Source organism: Balaenoptera musculus, chromosome 15, assembly GCF_009873245.2.
Source record: "Balaenoptera musculus isolate JJ_BM4_2016_0621 chromosome 15, mBalMus1.pri.v3, whole genome shotgun sequence".
NCBI classification, from domain to species: Eukaryota; Metazoa; Chordata; class Mammalia; order Artiodactyla; family Balaenopteridae; genus Balaenoptera; species Balaenoptera musculus.
Genome location: NC_045799.1, coordinates 30634263 through 30655151, shown reverse-complemented (window position 1 = coordinate 30655151; position 20889 = coordinate 30634263). Strand labels below are relative to the sequence as shown.

Here is a 20889-nt window from a genome sequence, read left to right as displayed (position 1 = left end):
GAAACCAGCCCTGAGGTACAACGGCAGGAACAGTCTAGACAGAGGGAAGAGCAAGCATAAGGAGTTTTAGGTAAGGAAAGAGGGCTGATGGGGCAGGAGGGGAGCAAGTTGAGTATGGGAAGGTAAGCAGCTGTCACATCAGGTAGGATCATTAAGTCCCATGGGAAGTCACTGAAGGGTTTTAAGAAGGTAGTAAATGATAAAATGTATACCCTAAAAAATCACCCCAGTTGATATTTAGAAAATGGATTAAGCAGAATGAATGGAAACAGACAGACTTTATAGGAACCTACTGCTGAATCCTAGAGAGATATTGGCAAGCTGGTCTTAAGAGAGAAAAGAATGAATATGACATGTATTTGGTGACAGAGTTGATGGGCTTGACATGAGATTATGATATGAGGAGGTACAGGAGAGGAAGTATAAAAATGACTCCCAGATTTCTTACTTCAAGGGAGGATGATGCCAGGTAGAAGTACAAAAATCACATAAATGGTAGAATATATGACTCATAATATCTAGTATAACAGTGGAAGGGACAATCACCTTCACACCTTTAATTTAACCTTTACTTCTCAGGGTGGCAGCATTAGAAGTAGTGAGAAGTGGTTAGATTAGGGATAGATTTTAAAGGAAGAGCTAACAAGATCTGCTGACATATTGTGGCAGACAGACACTAGGGTGGTCTTCATGATCCCTGCCTCCTGGTGTTCATACCCATGTATATAATATCCTCCCCTCGAGTGTGAGCAGGATCTATGACTTGCTTCTAACCAACAGAATATGGCAAAAATAATGAGATGTCATTTCCATGACATCTATCCTGCTAACAGACTCAGGCCAGAGACTCTCCTTGTGGCCTGATAAGTAAGCAGCCATACTGGGGAAACCCTACTGATAAGGAACTCTGGGCAGCCTCCAGGAGTTGAGGTGGCCTCCAGTTGACAGATAGCAAGAAGCCAGGGCCCTTAGTCCTACAACCACCGGGAAATAGGTGAGCTTGGAAATGGATTCCTGCCCAGTTGAACCTCTAAATTAGAACACAGGCCAGGTAACACCTTGATTGCTGAGAACCCAGTTAAGCCATGCCTAGAACCCTGACCAGCAGACACTATGAGGTAATAAATGTGTGTTGTTTTAATCTGCTAAGTTGTGGTAATTTACACAGCAAGAGATAACTAATACATATACTGATATGGAGTGTGAAAAAACAAGAAGTCAAGGATGACTCTGAAATTTTTGGGTTACGCAAACAGAAGAATGGAGTGGTCGTTTACTGAGATAGGGACTTCTGGGGCAAGAACAGGCTTGGAGAAAAGATCAGTTTGGGACACATGGAGTTTTAGATGCCTATTGAGATGTCAAATAAAGAGGTGGGGATATGGGAACAGGTGTTAAGTCTAGGATGCAGATATAAATTTGGAAGTCACCAGCACAAAGGCCAAGATATTACATGAGATCACCAAGGGAGTGAATACACACTCTCACAGAAGGGGACCAAGGACTGAGCCCTGGGGCACATCATCATTCAGAAGTCAGTTAGCTGAAGAGGAACCAGCTAAGGAGCCTGAGAAGGAATGGGCAGTTAGAAAAAATGTCAAGGAAGTGTGGAGTCCTGGAAGCCAAGTGAAGAAACTGTTTAAAAGAGGAAGGAGAGACTGGTTGTATTGAATGTTTGTGAAAGATCAAGTAAGATGAGGAATAAGAACTGAAAATTTAAAATCCACTCAGTCATACTAGCCACATTTCAAGTGCTCAATAACCACATGTGGATAGTGACATGACATTGTAAACACAGAGCATTTCCATCATAACCAAAACAGAAACTGTCCACTGGACAGTTCTGATGTAAAGATACACAAGACAGAAAAATGAGCAATATGTAGGTAATTGCTAAATGTGGTGGTGGGAGTTTGTGGAAGTCCTCTTTTGATAACCTTTATCTTTCAAAACAGAAATGGGAAACAAGGCCACTAGCTGAGCAGGAAAACAGGAGAAAATGTGGTGGAGATCTAAAAACTGAAAAGACAGTATGACAGCTGAGCAGGGGAATGAGAGATGGAATAAGAAAGAATTAATGAAATGTAAAACTCCTGTGGGAGTTGGGATTGTTGGAGTTCACCCAATCTCTTGACTCTGTACATGCATATCTTTTGCCAAACTTGGGCACTTTTCAACTATTATTTCTTCAAATACTTTTTCATATACACCCTCTTCCTCCTCTTCTTCCAAGGCTCCTCTGGTGACAGAAATGTTAAGATTTTTTGTTACAGTCCACAGGTCTCTGAAACTCTGTTCATTTTTTAAATGTTTTATTTTCTCTGTGTTGTTCAGATTAAGGAATTTCTATTGTTCTATCTTCAAGTTCACTGATTCTCTCCTCTGTCCTCTCCATTCTGTTGTTGAGAGAACTGTTGAAGCATTTTTATAATGGCTGCTTTAAAATCTTTGTCAGATAACTCGAATATATGTGTCACCTTGGTGTCAGCATCTCTTGATTGCCTTTTCTCATTCAAGTTGAGATTTTCCTGGCTCTTACCATGACAAATGATTTTCAATTGAAATCTCAACATTTTGGGTATCATGACATGAGACTCTGGATCTTATTTAAATCTTCTGTTATAGCAGGCCTCCTCTGACACCACCCCAGTGGAGAGAGGGAAAGTCTACTTATTACTGCTGTTGCTGCCAGGCAGGGGTAGAAATCCAGGCTCCCCACAGTGTCTCCACTGATGTCACAGTGATGGGGGAGACCTCATTAATGCCTGGTGGAGAAGTAAGTCTCAGCTCCCTATATGGCCTTCTTTAACCCTACCCTGGTGGGATGGGGGGTGGTGGTTGGAGCACCTCACTTTATCCTGGCATAAGTGGAAATCTAGACTCTATTAGTATAGAGCTAGCAGGGGTGGGGGTGAAGCCACAGTTCTGTCTGTGCTGTTTGTCTAAGGTCGAGTGGTTATTGTCTAAAAGTTTTCTGTCTTGCTAAGCTGCCCCTTTCCTGGTCCTCGGGCTAGAGAAAACAGGGTTTTCTTGGGGCTTTTTCAGCTTATACCTATTAACATTTCCAGACTGCTGATTTTTCCAACATCAAGTCTGCGATATATGAGACTAAAGGAAAACCCTTGGAACTTACCATTATGTCATTTTTTGGGTCTTGAGGTCCCTAATAAGACTGCCTTTTTCAGAGTTTTCTTATGTTTGTTTTATATATAATGTCCAGGTTTTTTGTTTGTTTGTTTTTTTTACAGACAAAATCTCACACAGAAGCATACACATACACACTCACAAAAAGAGGAAAAAATAATATATCTTGCTCCCAAAGTCCACCTCGTCAATTTGGGATGATTTGTTGTCTATTCAGGTATTCAACAGGTGCAGGTACATCAAGTTGTTTGTGGAGCTTTAATCCGCTGCTTCTGAGGCTGCTGGGAGAGATTTCCCTTTCTCTTCTTTGTTCGCACAGCTCCCAGGGTTCAGCTTTGGATTTGGACCCACCTCTCCGTGTAGGTCGCCTGAGGGCGCCTGTTCTTCGCTCAGACAGGACAGGGTTAAAGGAGCAGCTGATTCGGGGGCTCTGGCTCACTCAGGCCGGGGGGAGGGAGGGGTAGGATGTGGGGCGAGCCTGCGGTGGCAGATGTCCAGGTTTTTTTAACTGTACTTATCATACAAAGAATAGGGGAAAATGACCTTCATTTATTTATGATTTTTAAAAATTTCCTTTTTCATATTCTATTTCTTTTTTTTTCATATTCTATTTCTAAAGGAGTATCTGTTGTGTTTATTTACTCTGTGTTCCTTCTAGGTTTGTCTTTAATTCTGAAATTATTTTAAAATTCCTCCCTAACTTCTATCATCTCATTTCCGAATTTTTCTAGTCCTGGTTATACTGTTCTTTCATGTCTTTTATCATTTTCTTATAAGTTATAATTTTTGTCAGTTTTGTGAACGTATTTTTCTATTATGCTTTCATGTTTGAAGGGGTATTATTCTACTTATTCTCTTCTTTTTTATAATAACTTTCTATGAGATTTGACCTTGATATTTTTTCTGTTGCTAAATTTTAATTTTTTTTTTTATTTTTTTTATTTATGGCTCTGTTGGGTCTTCGTTTCTGTGCGAGGGCTTTCTCTAATTGCGGCAAGTGGGGGCCACTCTTCATCGCGGTGCGCGGGCCTCTCACTACCGTGGCCTCTCTTGTTGCGGAGCACAGGCTCCAGACGCGCAGGCTCAGTAATTGTGGCTCACGGGCCTATTTGCTCTGCGGCATGTGGGATCTTCCCAGACCAGGGCTCGAACCCGTGTCCCCTGCATTGGCAGGCAGATTCTCAACCACTGCGCCACCAGGGAAGCCCCCTAAATTTTAATTTTAATTTTTTTAATTTAATTTTAATTTTTTTTAATTTTTAAAAAATTTTCCTGAACTCTTATAGGAGAGGCTTGATTCAGCTAGTTTTTCTAGTTTCTCAGCTCACTAGCTCTTCTGTTGTAGTGTAGTGTCCAACTATTTGGCACCTTACTTGTTGAGATCTCCTGGCTCTGTTCCCCTCTCAGACTGTTATCTGGACTTTCTTTCTCTGCTGTCCCTGTCCTGTTCAATTTGAATTCTATTCCCAGCAGCTTTTCTTCAGTGTGGGACTTTCTCCTACAAAGAGTCTTTGGCTGTTTTTTTGAGAGCTAATATGGCACAAACTGTTCCAGCCCCTTCAGATCCTACTATAGATCCCTTGAGCTCATCCCCCCTACTAGAACATGCAAAATCTTCCCAATTCCAGCTGCTGTTCTCAAAGCAGCTTGCTGAGCTTTCCAGCGGGTCTTTGGGTTTACTGTTGGTGGGCCCACCGCTCCCCTTTTTTTACTCCTACATAGATACTGATAGCACACAGGTCTTATAGCTGTCAATGGTTTAACCCCACCTATTTGTGTAGATGCCGTCTGATCAAGTTTGTTATAGATGTTATCCATGTGTTTTTTATTTTGCTATCCTAGTTGTTCTCTGTGCTTTAATGACTATGTTTGGGGGACTCAGAAACTATACTATCACTGCCATATTTCCAGAATTCCTTAAAGAACAGATGCTGATTTTTGACAATCTTCATTAGTAGAAAATGTTTAGAAAAAATTTCCAGGGCACAAAATCAGCACAACAGTAGGTGTTCAAAAATTTCTCCCCAAAGTCAAACTCCATAGCTAATTCCACCGTGAAAATATACTCTCCCTTCAGGATGAGCAGCATGGAACCAGCAAAAGACCTTGAACCCTGGAAAGTATTAAAGAATGGCATAATTTCCACTAGCAAACTATAAATGCAAGCCGTTTAACCTATAGAAATGTTAATTAAATTAAGAGGCAAAGCAATCCCCTATTTATATGGAGCCTATTATATGTACCTAACACAAAATCTGAGAGACAGTGTCTGGAAAAGATGGATTATTCTTTATTACAGCAATGAATTCTTTGTGGCTCCCAATTTCAAAAACTAAGAATATGTCCCCAAAAGTCTAGAATACAACTACTAAAATACTAACAGAGATTTTCTTCAGGAATGCAATTACTAATGATTTCTTTTCTTTTTGCTTATCTCTACTTTAAATATTTTCAAAATGGAAAAGTAAGCTTCTTGTAAAAATTTTTAAAACAACTTACGCTAGAACCATGTTGTAATCTGAGTGGTTGAACATATATCCTCCAATAACCCACATTATATTTCCATTGACCACAGCTTTGTGAGAGGCTCTGGGGAGCTTTAGGTTAGAATATTCCTCTCGTGTCCAAAATGACTGGTTAGCTGGTACAGGAACTGAACATCCAGGACCTAATAAAACATAATAAATTAGCTTCACAAAATGCAGCTTTAAAATTATTGCAATTCAGGAATTCCCTGGCAGTTCAGTGGTCAGTGCTCTGCACTTCCACTGCAGGGGGCCTGGGTTCAATCCCTGGTCAGGGGAACTAAGATTCCCACATGCAGTTCAGCAAGGACAAAAAAAAAAAGAGAAAACTACTGCATTTCAAGTTTTAATCATCTAAATACAACAAATTATCTAAAGAATACTTACAGTCTTTCCTTTAGCATCTAAATATCAGAGAAATCCCTTTAATTTGTGCTTTCAATTTACTCAAAGGTAGTGACCAAGGGTAATCTCTAATAAAATTCAAAATCACATACTTTCTAATGAAGACCTGACCATATCTAGGTTAGGATTTTTTAGTAATGAAATACTTGCTTAAGCAGCTCTCAGAGGAAAGAGTGGACAAAGGAATTATGAATTCAAATGAAAAACTTTAGGGACTTCCCTGGTGGTGCAGTGGTTAAGAATCCGCCTGCCAATGCAGGGGACACGGATTCGATCCCTGGTCCGGGAGGATCCCACATGCTGTGGAGCAACTAAGCTCGTGCGCCACAACTACTGAGCCCGCACACCTAGAGCCTGTGCTCCGCAACAAGAGAAGCCACTGCAATGAGAAAGCCTGCCCACCGCAACAAAGAGTAGCTCCCACTTGTCTCAACGAGACAAAGTCCACACACAGCAAGGAAGACCCAACGCAGCCAAAAATAAATAAATATTAAAAAAAAACAAAAAAAACTTTAGAGCTAAAATGTAAAGACTAGTCCTGGGAATATTAAAAACTATCCGTTTCCTGCAAAATCAAGAAACTCCTTTTTTGAGAGGTTTGGCTTCTGCTCCAACATTTGCAAAGTGGTAGGTAGTCAAATACTTCAATTATTTAACTGCTCAATGTCAGCCAAACCGAACAAACTAAAGCATCTAAACAAGCACATTTCTGGAAATTCAAGATAAATGTGTTCCGAGAAAGGGGTAAACGTATTTAAAAAAACCCAAAAAACCAAATCAGTAACAGCTGTTATCACCCACCCCTTGAAGAATTTGCTAAAGGCTTCTTTAATAATCTGTATCTGCAGATAATTCCAATAACTGACTGCTTTAGGATTCTACTGTATAATCAACCCCAATTTTCTCTGAATTTATTGAAAGTTTCTGTGGAGAGACCATTATTGTCAACTCTTGTTCCACCTCCCAACTTGGTTCTCTGTGTCTTATGGCTGAGACCAAGTTCTCTAAATTCATGAATGAACTGCAAAGAATGTTAAACTGCTCCACATCTCTAGAGACCACAACCATACATCTATGAAATTCAAAGATTTGTAAGAAGCTGAATAAAGAGATATGAAAACTTAAACTCTTCCTGATATTTGATTAACATAGATGGTACAGATATTAGGAATAAAGTCAATCTACAACTTATTAAACTAGAAACATTCTGTAAATTGAAAGAAAAAAAAAGAAAGAAAGAAGTTCCTACCCTGCCACTCTGAGAAGCAGGAGCATCCTCTGACATCACTTGAATTGCAGATGCCTCGATGAGGAAAACCACAGTTATTTACACAGTGAGGGATGTCACATGCTTCACCTTTCCAGTTTTCAGAACATTCACATTGAACAGTGTTGCTGTTGTTACTGATCTTACATTCTCCTCGGTCTGAGCAATTATTCGGACACATGTCAAAACTATAAAAATAGTGGGGGAAAATTAAATCAACACAAAGCAACACTTCGATTAACTTAGCAGAACTTCCTCCTAAACAAGGCTTAAGAAATCTCACTGTCTAGCCAGTTCATTCACAAGCATAATTGCAGTACTTACCATTTAGCCTAAATGGGGTCACTCAACACTGCAGAACTAGGGCAAGTAATAAATCAAATTAAACCTGTTGGATTCTCATAAGAAGAGACAGTTAAAGAGATTACAAGAAGAGAAGAGATTCTTGCAAAATATCCAGGCTTAGCTCCTTAAGGACAGGGTGACTATCCTAATTCTTGGTAGCCCACAAATGATGAGCATTATAAAATTGCCAAATGCATGCTAGCAAGTCTGGAGAAGAAAAGGATAAAACAAATTGCAAACAATACACTACCATCCTCATTCCTCTGGATAGTCTCTAAAAGTTTACAGAATTTGCTTAAGATTATTGCTCAGATTGGTGTGTATTAAATTCCTTAGCAAGTTTATCTACCCATCTCAGATGCAAGAAAAGGGAGGGATAGTTTAACTTAATACATGAGTTTAACCATAAAGTGTTGCATAGTAACGTGACAATGATATTGACAACACTTTGAAAAGACATAATTCTGATTTTAAAAAGGGGGGATAACAGGATTAGCAAGATACTGTAAGAGTGTAAAGAAAACTAAAAAGGAATTTTGTAGCAAAGCATGCCAGAAAATCAGGAATCAGTTACAAAACAAGCTAATTAACATTCATGCCTACACCCTAACGTCAGTTCACGATACATTTATAATAAAATTTTATAAGTATGTATATATAGTATTTTTATAATCTGTGTTCTAATATAATATAATAAATGCATATGCCTACTTTTCAAACCAGGCTTGTGATGAGCTGCCCAGGCTGCTAAGTCACAAACCTTGGGTACCTGAAAAACTGAATCACCATACCAATCAAGATAAAGATGGCTTTAAATAGGGTTGAAAGACTACTGAGATCCTGAGAAAATGGGCAAGAAAAAGAACCCAGTATAAAGGTTACACATGGGGGTTACCAGCTATACCAAGAGTTGTCAAACGTATTGTGTAAAAGGCCAGATAATATATATTTTAGGTTTTGTGGGCCACAGAAGTTCTTTATCACAGACCCCCCTGCTTATGGCATTTTATGAATTTAACTACTTCTGAAAATAAACATTTTTTAGGAAAAAAAGGAAAAGACAGAAGTTAGCTTCTCTCCTACTGCAACAAATTCCAAAAGCTGCCCAGAGTCTGTCTGTCTACATTTCCTTTGTAACCTCAACTAAGCTGTCATCTATGGGCCAACTACTGAGTACATGAAAACTACTAATATTTGTTAAACTGTACTTAGCAAACTCCTCCAAAGTTTTTATCCATTGGCAGGAATGGATAATGCCCCTCTTTTCCAGGAGAAGCTCAACAGCAGCAAGACCTGGGTTGCAACTGTGGTCCCACTGCTTTGACAATTTACTTTACCTTTTCCTGCCACTTTCCTCATTTATAAAAGAAGTAGAAAAACAGTGCCTGTAACTGAGTTTTTAAAAGAACTTCAAATGAGAAAATTCATGCAAACTACTTAGCATAATGCCTGGCACATTGTAAACCCTCAATATGTTAGTCATTATTATTGTTAAAACAAAGTATACAGTCTTCTGAAAAAAAATCACAAATATTAGACTTAAATATCTTACTTGTAAGTGATATTAAATCCAGTCAAATTATAAGCAGCATCACTAAAAAAATGCAGCAGGGCATAACCTGATGTGGCAACGACCTCTGGGACAGTCTCGTTGCCATCTCTCTCAGGAACAATGAGGCCGCTGAAATGAAAACGCATGTCTTATAAAGAGAAGCATAATCACAGACACATCACATGGTGACAGAACACAAATTCAACTGGATTTCACCCTTGTAATTTAAAAAGCCACTTCTAGGAAGAGGGCCAAATTCCTGTGATAAATGCACAGGAACAGATCTGAATCTTTTGCTAGGCTCTTCTCTATTCTAGGTTATATTTTAAATGAGATTTGAAACCGATGACCTTATTCTTTTTTTTTAAGTAAAACATTTTATAATACTCCTTTGAAAAACTGAGTAAACCTCCACAATCACAGAAAGTAACAAACTTTATGAGTTGATGGATACCAAACATTTACCATTAAAAGACATGAAAAGTAAAAATAGAAATAAAAGTTTGATATACAAACATCCATCATCCCAATACTATTAGCATTCTGATGTACTTTCTTTGTTTAATTGATACCATGTTACATATCATATTCTATTTTACAAGTAATATACCATAAGCATTTCTATGTCTCTAAGAGCTCCCTCAGAACTTTTAGAACCTTACTCAGAGCTCAGCCCACGATAGTATCTGTTGGGTATCTATAAAGAGAAAGAATTACCGAGTCAAAGGGTCTAAATGATGGCGTTAAGGCTCTTAATCCATATACCAATTTGCTTTCCAGAAGACGGATGCTGACTTGAAATCCCACCGACAGAGAATGAAAGGGTTCATCCCACCTAACCCTGCCAACAAGGAGAATTACCAGTCCTACTTTAGTTTTGCTAATTTAATATGTGAAAGTGATTTTTTTAACCTGTGGTTTTGAGCTTCTCTTATACTCCTGAGGTTAATCATTTTTCCTATGTTTACTTGCATCTTTTGCTTTTCTTCATATGCTCCTATCTTTTGCCCAGTTATTGTTCAGTACCACCATCGTCTCATTCAGTTAAAGCCTAACTCCTTACCAGACCCTGTGCAATCTGTTCCACACACACAATCCCATCCGATGAACAAACATCTCATCTATTACAGATGGTCCCTGACTTACAATGGTTCGACTTACAATTTTTTGACTTACAGTTTTTTGACCTACAATTTTTCGACTTTACAATGGTGCAAAAGGGATACGCATTCAGTAGAAACTGTACTTAGAATTTTGAATTTTGACCTTTTCCCAGGCTAGTGATATGCTGTTAATACTCTCTCATGATGCTGGGCACCAGCACAAAGCTGTAGCTCCCAGTCAGCCACACGATCACAAGGGTAAAAAACCAATACATGTACAACCACTCTGTACCCAGACAACCATTCTGTTTTTCACTTTCAGTACAGTATTCAAAGTTACATGAGATATTCAACATTATAAAATAGGCTTTGTGTTAGATGACTTTGCCCAACTGTAGGCTAATGTAAGTGTTCTGAGCACATTTAAGGTGGGCTAAGCTAAGCTATGATGTTCGATAGGTGAGGTGTATTAAATGCATTTCAACTTACAATATTTTCAACATACAATGGGTTTATCAGGACATAACCCCATCATAAGCCAAGGAAGATCTGTACTCTCTTCCTTTCACTCGCTCAACCCGAGCCACACGGGCCTCTTTTCTTTCCTAAAGCACACACTTTTGGGCTGATGACTATCTCAAATGCTCATTCATTATGACCTAGCAATTCTATTTCTTAGTAGAAGAAACACTTGCTCACATACACAAATATATAAGAATCCTCACCGCAGCACTATTCAGAATGAGAACAGGTTGAAGACCACCTAAATGGTCATCTGGGAGCTGGATGAATAAGTCATTACATACGTTAGGTCTGCAGGACTAACAAGGCGCTCATCAAGGCATTCTGATGAGTAGGAAAAAAAACAAGCTGCAAGACGATGGGCCTAGTATATGTATACATTTATGTGTATTTATACAAGTGCATATAAAAATGAGTGGAAGAGCATATAAACAGGGTGTGAGGAGGAAGAAGGGATGGAATTTTCATTCAACAAGTTTTTAATATGCAGGCAGAACTCTAGGAACCCGAGGACACTGAAGGTGCTCTAGGGGTTGCAAAATGGTGAAGCATTTTCTACTATGCATTCAACTAACAAATACTAAGTACTTACTACAAGTGAGGCACTGTTCTAGGTACCAGGAATACAACAGTGAAGAAGTCTCTGCCCTTACTGGAGTTCATGTCAGAGAAAGAATAAGCCTAGATACGAACCCCCAACCCCTGGCCCACAGGTGTGTATATATAATGCCAGGTAGAGGTAAATACTATGAAGGCAAATAAAACAGTAAAAGAACAGAAAGTGTGGGGGCTTCCCTGGTGGCGCAGTGGTTGGGAGTCTGCCTGCCGATGCAGGGGACACGGGTTCGAGCCCTGGTCTGGGAGGATCCCACATGCCGCGGAGCGGCTGGGCCCGTGAGCCACAATTACTGAGCCTGCGCGTCTGGAGCCTGTGCTCCGCAACAAAAGAGGCCGCGATAGTGAGAGGCCCGCGCACCGCGATGAAGAGTGGCCCCCGCTTGCCGCAACTGGAGAAGGCCCTAGCACGGAAACGAAGACCCAACATAGCAATCACTCAATCAATAAATAAATCAATAAATCTTTAAAAAAATATATATATATACTTTGGATATTTAAAAAAAAAAAAAAAAAAGAACAGAAAGTGCTACTTTAGAAAGGGCATTTAGGGAAGGACTCTTGGAAGAAATGACATTTGATCACAGACCTAAATGAAGGTTTCAACCATCATCATGCTTTCATCAGTTTTACATACCAGCATCCCCTAAAATGCTGAGGGGTAAGTACTTGCAAGAGCAGGGCCACCTAGAAACACGTATGTCAAAAGCAATCTTGCCATAAGAAATACTGGCACAGGAAAGGACTGGGGGATTCAGTCACATGTAGGACACTCTTTGTTATCTTAGCATGAGCTTCAGGGTCAGAGATGTGAGCTCCAAGTCTTGTTCCACAAGCCTGTGCATGTCACTGACATCTCTGAGACTTAGCTTCCTCAAAAGCACAATGAAAGAAACCCTATCTACCTCACAGCAATGTAATGAGAATCAAACTGTTAAAGCATGTGAAGGGCTGAAATAGCATCTCACACCAGTAGGTGTTCAATAAGAGATGGCTAATGGTGTTTATTATTTATATGGTGGGGACATTTAAATGTATAGAACGAATGGCAGAATGGGTGGAGGGAGAAAGGATGGAGAGTCAGAAGGAGTGGGAGGGCCACCTGCACTAAATGACCACATTGCTGGAGAAAGGGGATCAGCTTCCCTACTGTCAGAGAGACTTAAGCATTTGCTTCTTTTCACTTCAAAAACTTGTGACAGCTTCGGAATGTGCTTTTTCCCAGTGTGAAAATAAAACAACTGGTTTATGACAAAAATAAACTTTGTACAGAATAAATGAATATAAACCTCAACCCAGTGTGCAAGGCAATAGAAAGTGTGTGGGTGAGAAAGTGATGCTGCAGGCTTGCCGTTCAACTGTCACCCTGAGCTGCCTCCACCTCCCTGTCCCCTGCCCCTAGGCAGGTAAATAAATGCAGGCTCAGCTTAGGCTGCAGCCAGCTGTTCAACTTGAGAAAATCAAGAACTGCTTGCCCTGGGGTTCTTCATAATCTTATACTGTAAACACCATTGTTTAGAACCATTTCTGAAATCGCTGAACTAAAGATATTGTCTTAATTCAACATAACTGTTCCAGACAGATATGGGCTCTCTGAACACACCTGGGGCACAGCCTGACTTTGCCAACTACACATGTAAGTTTACATAGTTGGCAAATCGTCAGCTTGACACACCTGTCTCCTTGCAAAACTATACACTCAAGGACAGGCAGATGTGGAAGGTAAGCCAGATTTTTAAAGTCAGGGTTAGGAGCCTGGGGATGGGTCCAGACAGCATGTATACTTCTGAGTGGTAAAGGAGGGTCCACAGCCACAAAAGAGGTGCCTGCCTTTGACTACCTGCCACAGACTGACCACGATTTCCATGGGGTGCCGGACAGGCTGACTCCCACTTTCACAAGACTTCCTCTAACAGCTCTGCATCACAGCCTAAACAACTGCCTCATCAGTATTTGACTTTCTTAAAAATAACAACAACAAAAACCTCTAAAAGGAATAAGAATTTCCTCAGAGAGGAAAACTATTCTCCCTGCTCTATCACCACTACCACCTCTGCATCTCCCTACCAACAGATCTGAGCAGAGCGAGCAGGTGCTCCACAAAGGTGCTGCACTTATGCATTTGTTGAAGTGAATGCACCACAAAGTCATAATGTTGTGCAGCTGGAAGAGACTTGCTCTAGTGGTTCTCAAATTTGTCCAGTAATGGAACTCTGTTTGTTAAACAAATTTTATTCAGAATTTCAGCATATAAAAGATAATGTGATCAACCAGTTCAGAGTCAAATTAAACTTCATGGACTGCAATACACCCAGAGAAAACACAGTACAACACCTTCATTTTAGGCTTCAGAAGATGAGGACTAGAGAGCTTGAATGAACTATTCAGACTCATGCAGAGCCTTGGGCAGAACGCAGATTAAAAGTCCAAATCTTCTGAATCCTGTGTGGCTCTCTTTTTCTTTATTTGGCTGAACTATGTGCCGCCAGGCTCACTCCACTCTGGGCCCCCAGCACATCACCACTGGGTTGATTCCTCTATCCAAAGTCCTCCTGACCCAACAGCACTCCTCAGCTCCCCATCTTGTGACATTGCCTTATGACCTAAACAATTATTTTCAAATTCTTCTGCACATCAGTGCTTCAGGGGTTCTGTGTTTCAGGTGAATTTCAATTATTAAACATACATTATCTCACTATGATTTTAGAAAATGCACACTCAATTATAAGTTAAATTTTAACACAATCAATGCATTAATTTATACATTTCAGTAAATAAACTTTTTTATAGAAGCTTAAAAATCCTCCTGTTGTCTGTACATATACTGTGGCTTCTCTCAAAAGTCACTGACTAAAACAGTTGTACCCTTTTGCTTGTTTTGTGGTTGCTGTTGGTTCACATGTCTGCTCATTAAATACACAGTCCGGGTGAACTACAGAGTTATGCATACCCTCTTGGCAGATGTTCCCACAGGGCTATTGGCAAGCTGATTCAAAGTGCCTGGCCCATAAAGAGGGGACTCCATGAGTTTTGATTAACAAATGCAGTTATCAAGTAAACCTCCAACAAGTACTATTATCATGATAACATCATACTACAGATAGTTTTTGTGCTGTGTTAAAGTTTGGGGTGCCTCTTGCTATAAGACAAGGTATGAGTCAAATTCTGGCATAAAGATGTATATGCCCAACATGTAGCCAATGACATTTTGATGCTTAGCATGGCCTATCCACCCTGTTCTTTGGCCCTCTAAGTGAATCTCTGAAACCCAGAAAATGGCCTTGGTTCTCAGTTCAAAGACATGTTGCAAAGATTTCTAAGCCAAAGGGAGTGGAGAAATACAAGGGCACATTGGTCCCCTGATCTCAGCTGTCCTTTGCCTCCTCATGTTATGTTCACTCTCTGTTATCTCCTCACCCACAAGAGACATCAACCAGCCCCATGTGAGGAATACAAAAAATATTTGTTAAACAGATTTCTTTTAAAGTCAGGGAAATCAAATATTTGAGGGAAAGAAATCCAGACAGTCAGCTGACAACTATGACTCTCTAAGGATATGCATTTTAGAAAAAATATATTTTAAAAATCCTCTATCAAGTAAAAGGAAGAAAAATAGAACAGTTTTGAATTCGCATGTGGTCAAAAATATAATAAACAACACAGCTACTTACTGTTAATAAAAAGTAAAATGTCAAAACAATTCAGAGCACCCCATGTATTTGGTGTTAAGCTGTTTAACAACAAACACAGAATATACTGTAGAAAAAAAATCACAACACGTAACTGGAATGTTCCTCATTCTCTACAGGTAACCACTGTTCGTTTTATGTATACTCTTCCAAAACGTTTCCCTCACCCATATTAAGGTATATACATAATTACACATCACACACACCCACACACACACACACAGAGCTATATCTGAATTCAACAAATAACTCCTGAATGCCTATGCAATGAAGAACACAACAAGGATCAAGACGAACATGGTTCCTGATTTAATTTTTCACAGAAATATTATATTCGATATATTACTCACAAAACATTTTTATATGTAAACTTCACCACCACCACAAGAAGTAGGTAAATTTGATACTACCATCACAATTTTATAGATCAGGAAACTAAAAAGAGAGGTCAAGTACTCTGCCCAAAAACTTACCCAGAAGCTACAGGAAACCAAGTTAGGACTAGCACAAAAGTGATAGGACTCCATAACTAGTACTCTTTCCATGAAGTAAATGTCTTAAGTGATAAAAAAGGTGAATCCAGTAAGAATACAATCTAGGAGATACATGAATTCAGAAATCAAACAATGGTTAACCAGTATTTATATGACTAAGCTTACCTAAAGGCAGCAACTAGGGGTGCGTAAATTGAGTCCCCATCATAAACATATAAATGGTCCCAACTACACTCTGTAGCAAAATGATTGAAACGAAGCCTCATTATTCTATTTGGCCTGAAAAGAACAGAAAAAAGTAATTTATAATAATCATAATCACTATAAAACATTTGAGAAAAAATATAGATTTTTAAAGAATTTATATAGAGAGAAGAAATTACTAGTATGTAATCAGTACTCCTTCACTTGTCAAAGATTTCCTTAGTACTTTCTATGTGCAAGAGACCACTAAATATGCAATGGTAAACAAAATAGACATGGTCTATGCATCTTTGGGCCTTATAGTCTATACAGTGGCCATTCTTTACCAATCCATTAGCCTTTCTTATTCAACTTAAGATTTCATACTACATCATTTTACAAACACACCTGCCAATCCTCTAAACTCGCCTGCCCCTCTGCCTTTTCATGGAACTCCCTGGAAGAAGTCCTGGTCTAGAGAACACCAGTTATCTGCTTTGACCTAGACTGAATCTAGAGAAAACTAAGCCATGCTGGAGAAAGTCACAACACTGGGTAGGCTGGTTCCAGTACTGGCGCTTCGATTCTGCCAGTAGTCCTACTACTAGTTCTCAATTTCTATTTCAGACCACCCAGTCCCATCTCCCTGCTTATGCTCAGCACTCAGACAAAAATTTCTCAAATACCCACTTTCTAAAATAGATACATCTACCTACTTTTCCTTCCATCTCTCAAATATTTAACATCTCCCTCTCATCTGAAACTTCCAAGTCCACACTTAAATCTCTTTAAGTATCACATATTTTACAAAAAACAACAAAACACAAAAAACTTTAAATCCCAACTCTCCTTCCAGCTACTATCAGACCTATCCCTTTCTCCTCTGAAACTCCACAGAAGACTTTGGTTTTCTCCATTTCCTCACATCCCACTCACCTTTTCACTCTCCAACCTGGCTTTAGCCCACAGACTCTACTCCAAAAGTTCTTGGTAAGATCAACACCATCTATATCCTGGTGATTCCTAACTATACGTCTCCAGCCTGAACCTTTCGTCTACCCCATACTTCTTGTCTAACTAAAATCTCTAACCAAACAATTAAATAAATACATAAACAAGTTAACTCACATGGTGATGAATACTGGGAAGAAATTAAAGGAATGTGATGTAGTAGTACAACAGATGGTGGGGAGATACCCCAGAAAGTTTTGGAAAATATTAGAATGGTGAGAGATAAGCCATGTCAAAAGCCTGGGGGGACAATGTTTCAGACAGAGAGAATAACAGTCTTAAAGTCTTAGACTTTAGAAGTTGATGTGTCCAAGCAACATGAAGAAAATCAGCATGTCTGAAACACAGCAAACAGAAGGAATAAGATAAGAAGTGAATGAGAGGTGGGCAAGGGGCAAAGGTAAAAACTGGAGGTCAATTTCAAGGCTATTACAGTGGCCCAGGAAAGAGAGGATGGTTGGTGGTTCTTAAAATAACTGTAGAGTTGAAGATGAAGAGGATTGGGGAGATATTCTAGAGGGGAAAACTGATAGAACTTACTGACAGGCTGAACATGTGGATAAGGAAACGGAGGATTTGAAGTTTTTTGCTTAGTTTTATGCTTAGGCTGAGGTGGAGCAACCACTGACAGCACATTCAGAGCAACAGTGGAGAAGGATATCAGATGGGAGTGAACTGGTAAAAAGGGCAAGAGCAGACAGCTCCTTAAAGCAGCAGTTCTCAGAGTATGGTCCACACAATGCCAGGGTCCCTGAGGCCCTTTTAGGAGGTCCGAGAGGTAAAAACTATGGTTATTTAGACTTGGATATCTGGTAGATATTTTCTTGAAAATGAACAAAGCAAGCCTGCATTTGTTACCAAAGAAAATATAAGCTTTCAAGCAATAATGAGTTTTGGAAAATTTGTACCTACCACCCAGATACAACTTCCCAATACTTAAAATTTTCTGATGAGATTGATGGTGATTTTTAACTAAGGTGACGTTTTAAATTTCATATAATGAAATATATCGACACCTGGAAGACCTGCATAATTCAGTGAACCAATATTTTCCAAATGTTACAAAATCATGCATGGGCTCAAGATCTATTTAAAGTACAAGAAAACCAATTAAAAAATTTTATTTTATTTTTGGCCATGCCACGCAGCATGTGGGATCTTAGTTCCCCGACCAGGGATCGAACCCATGCCCCCTGCAGTGGAAGCGTGGAGTCTTAACCACTGGACCGCCAGGGAAGTCCCATAGAAAACCAGTTTTAACTTAACAAGTTCTAAAAGTTCATTAGGATCATTTCAGATTCCACACTGCAATTTAGTTTTAAGAAATTACCATTTGTCCAGTTATGGTCCAGTCTTCTAAGACTGTCCACAATTATTTTAAAGGGTTATTAATGGTTGCAATGCGAGTGAATGCATGTGACACTTTCTGCAAGAAGCTTTTAAGAAGCAGGTCTGCTTTCTCCCGTACTTCCTCCTTCCCCTCCTGCTGGCTGCAGTTTAGCCAACAGTGAAGCTAATGAATGAATGGCAGAGCCTGGGTCCTACTACCAAAGGGAAGAAAGCTGCCTGCTGACCAGGAACACCTGCCTTGGAACTGTTATGTGAGGAAGAAATAAACTTCCATATGTTAAATCACTAAAAATAATAAATAAATAAATAGGCCTATTAAAATCTCTTCCCTTCCCTACTACATATTCAAGTGAAGTCTAATTTTCTTCATATACCTCAACCATAATAAAATATTGTAACAGTTTTTTAACTATTACAACTGAAAATATACAAATTTCTGGTGTGTATAATTCATTTGCAAATCAACACAGAAGTCTTTTTCAATTAACGTTGAAGATTAAGAAAAATAAGAAAATCAAATTCACTTGTCAAAGTAAAGGTTACCAAATAAAAAATATTTTAAGTTGCCACAGATTGTTAATTTTACATGTAGGAAAAGTAATCTCACAATGAGCTCTATCCTGAAAAAAAAAAAATTAAATTAGCCATTACTACTTACTGTCCTTCAATGAGCCATGTGCACTTTGTTTTATATTTATAATTTCCAGGTCCATCTGTTATAAACCCAGAAGATCCAGTTAGTCTGTAATTCAAAAAATAAAAAAATTTAAATCCATCAAAATTTCATATATTAATAATATCTTTCTTAACTCTCAATACAATCCAAGTGGGTACACTGATGCATGCTATGACCAGAAGAAAAAGACTGGATAGGTATACGCAGGTTACACAAATCTGGATGAAACAAATTCATGCCATATACTTAAGAAAAGGGGATACAAATATATTAAAACCAACAGGAATGAACAAAAACATACATCTTTCTAGCTGAGATGGGAAAATCACACTTTGTTTCCATAAAAATGGCCACAAGAAGTTACTTATAAATATCAGTTGGTTTTTAAAAAATAAGGCCACACAGTTACCATTACAAGTAAAATGTGCAAATGCAATAAATAATGCTGTGGCCAGCATAACTATGATGCACAAGCACATCAATCCACAACACACAACAGACCCACCACAGCCATTTAGTTGCTTCTTCTGAAGTGGCAATCTACCACACTCTGCGAGCAGTGCACATCAGCACCTGACTTCCCACACACATGCCAAGCTTGAAGTTTATCAATATTTTTAGGTCTTGCCAATATGACAGGCACATCTTAGTATCTCATTAATATTTTTACCAGTACTAACCCTAATGTATGAAGATTCTCATGTGTTTTGGTCATTTGCATTTTCTCCTTTGCAAATTAAGACTCAATATTCTTTACCCACTTTGCTACCAAGTTATCTTTTTCAAAATAATGTTTAAGAGCTCTATTTATATTAAGAAGCTCCCATTTGTATGGTAAATGTACTATAAACATATTTTCTCAGTTTATGTCTAGTATATATTGTAGAAATATATACTATAAATGTAGAAATTTTTAATATTTAAGGATGCTATTTCTTTCCTCTTCACTGTTTCCAGATCACTTTTCCTCCCTCTTCCATCAACAATGTCAGCCTGTCTGAAACAAATGCTCTCTTCTGGATCTGCCTCCCTTACTTTCTGAGTTATCTACTGACATCCCAATTACTCCTCTCCACCCACTCAAGATATCAACATCTAGCTCATTGCCTTCCATTCAGCCGCATCCAAGATGTTCCATCCAAAGCCCAGCCTCTCCATTTCTTAACTTCACCATTAACAATTTTTTCCTCTACCTCACTTTAGTTACCCAGTCTTTTCAGCCCTGCTGTTAGGAGTGAAAGCTCTACCCTAAAATCTCCATTTAAAGCGACCTACACTCTGACCACCATCTCTGCTCTCTCTAGTTCATTTAGCCTAGCTCCCCCTCTCCAATGAATCTTCAGCCCCGACCTCCAATCCACACAACTATCACTTCTTTATGTTCATCACTCACACGTTCCACTTTCTCACTTACCTAGGTATGATTCCAGGGTCCATCACAATTATCCCCTGCAAATCTCTCGACTTCTTTGCATTCTCTCTCTCTCTACTGTACTTGCCTGATATAAATGTCTCTGTGTCTTACTCCCCAACATCCATTCCATTCCCAAAATATGTCTAAGCCAATCATGGTTTCCCGTGCCCCTTGCCAATTAGAAATGTGTATTAGTTAAGATTAAGTTCTAATGCAACTGACAGAAAAACCTAAATAGTAATGGCTTTAACCAAGATATAAAGCCCAAACATAAGCAACCTGGAGCACATAACACATTTCTATGATCATCAGGGAGCTAATTAATGTTCTGCTATCTTGTTGCTCTGTCATCCTCAACATGTGCTTCCACCTCATAATCCAAGATGGCTGCACAAACTCCAGTTATTATTTCCATATTCCACACAGCAGGAAAGAGTTGAAAGAAAACAAGGTACATACCCCTGCCCTCTAAGTCGAACTCGACAATTAAACTTACCCCCTAGCCAAAAATTAGACATACCTAAATGTACAGGGAGGCTGAGAAATACAGCCATTATCCCAGATGACCATATACTCAGTGAAAAATCAGGACTC

At 39.1% G+C, this 20889-nt stretch overlaps 1 protein-coding gene across 4 annotated transcripts in view; it reads right to left on the bottom strand.

Moving 5' to 3' along the window:
* Window positions 1–20889, bottom strand: part of ATRN (attractin) — a 159985-nt gene that overhangs the window by 101139 nt on the left and 37957 nt on the right. For all 4 annotated transcript variants that reach the window (XM_036824232.1, XM_036824230.1, XM_036824229.1 and 1 more), the window contains exons 2-6: window positions 18864–18947; window positions 15827–15940; window positions 9239–9367; window positions 7324–7529; window positions 5644–5812 (exon numbers count right to left, since the gene is read on the bottom strand). In XM_036824232.1, the coding sequence (XP_036680127.1) occupies window positions 5644–5812; window positions 7324–7529; window positions 9239–9367; window positions 15827–15940; window positions 18864–18947 (702 nt within the window). The remainder of the gene's footprint in view (window positions 1–5643; window positions 5813–7323; window positions 7530–9238; window positions 9368–15826; window positions 15941–18863; window positions 18948–20889) is intronic.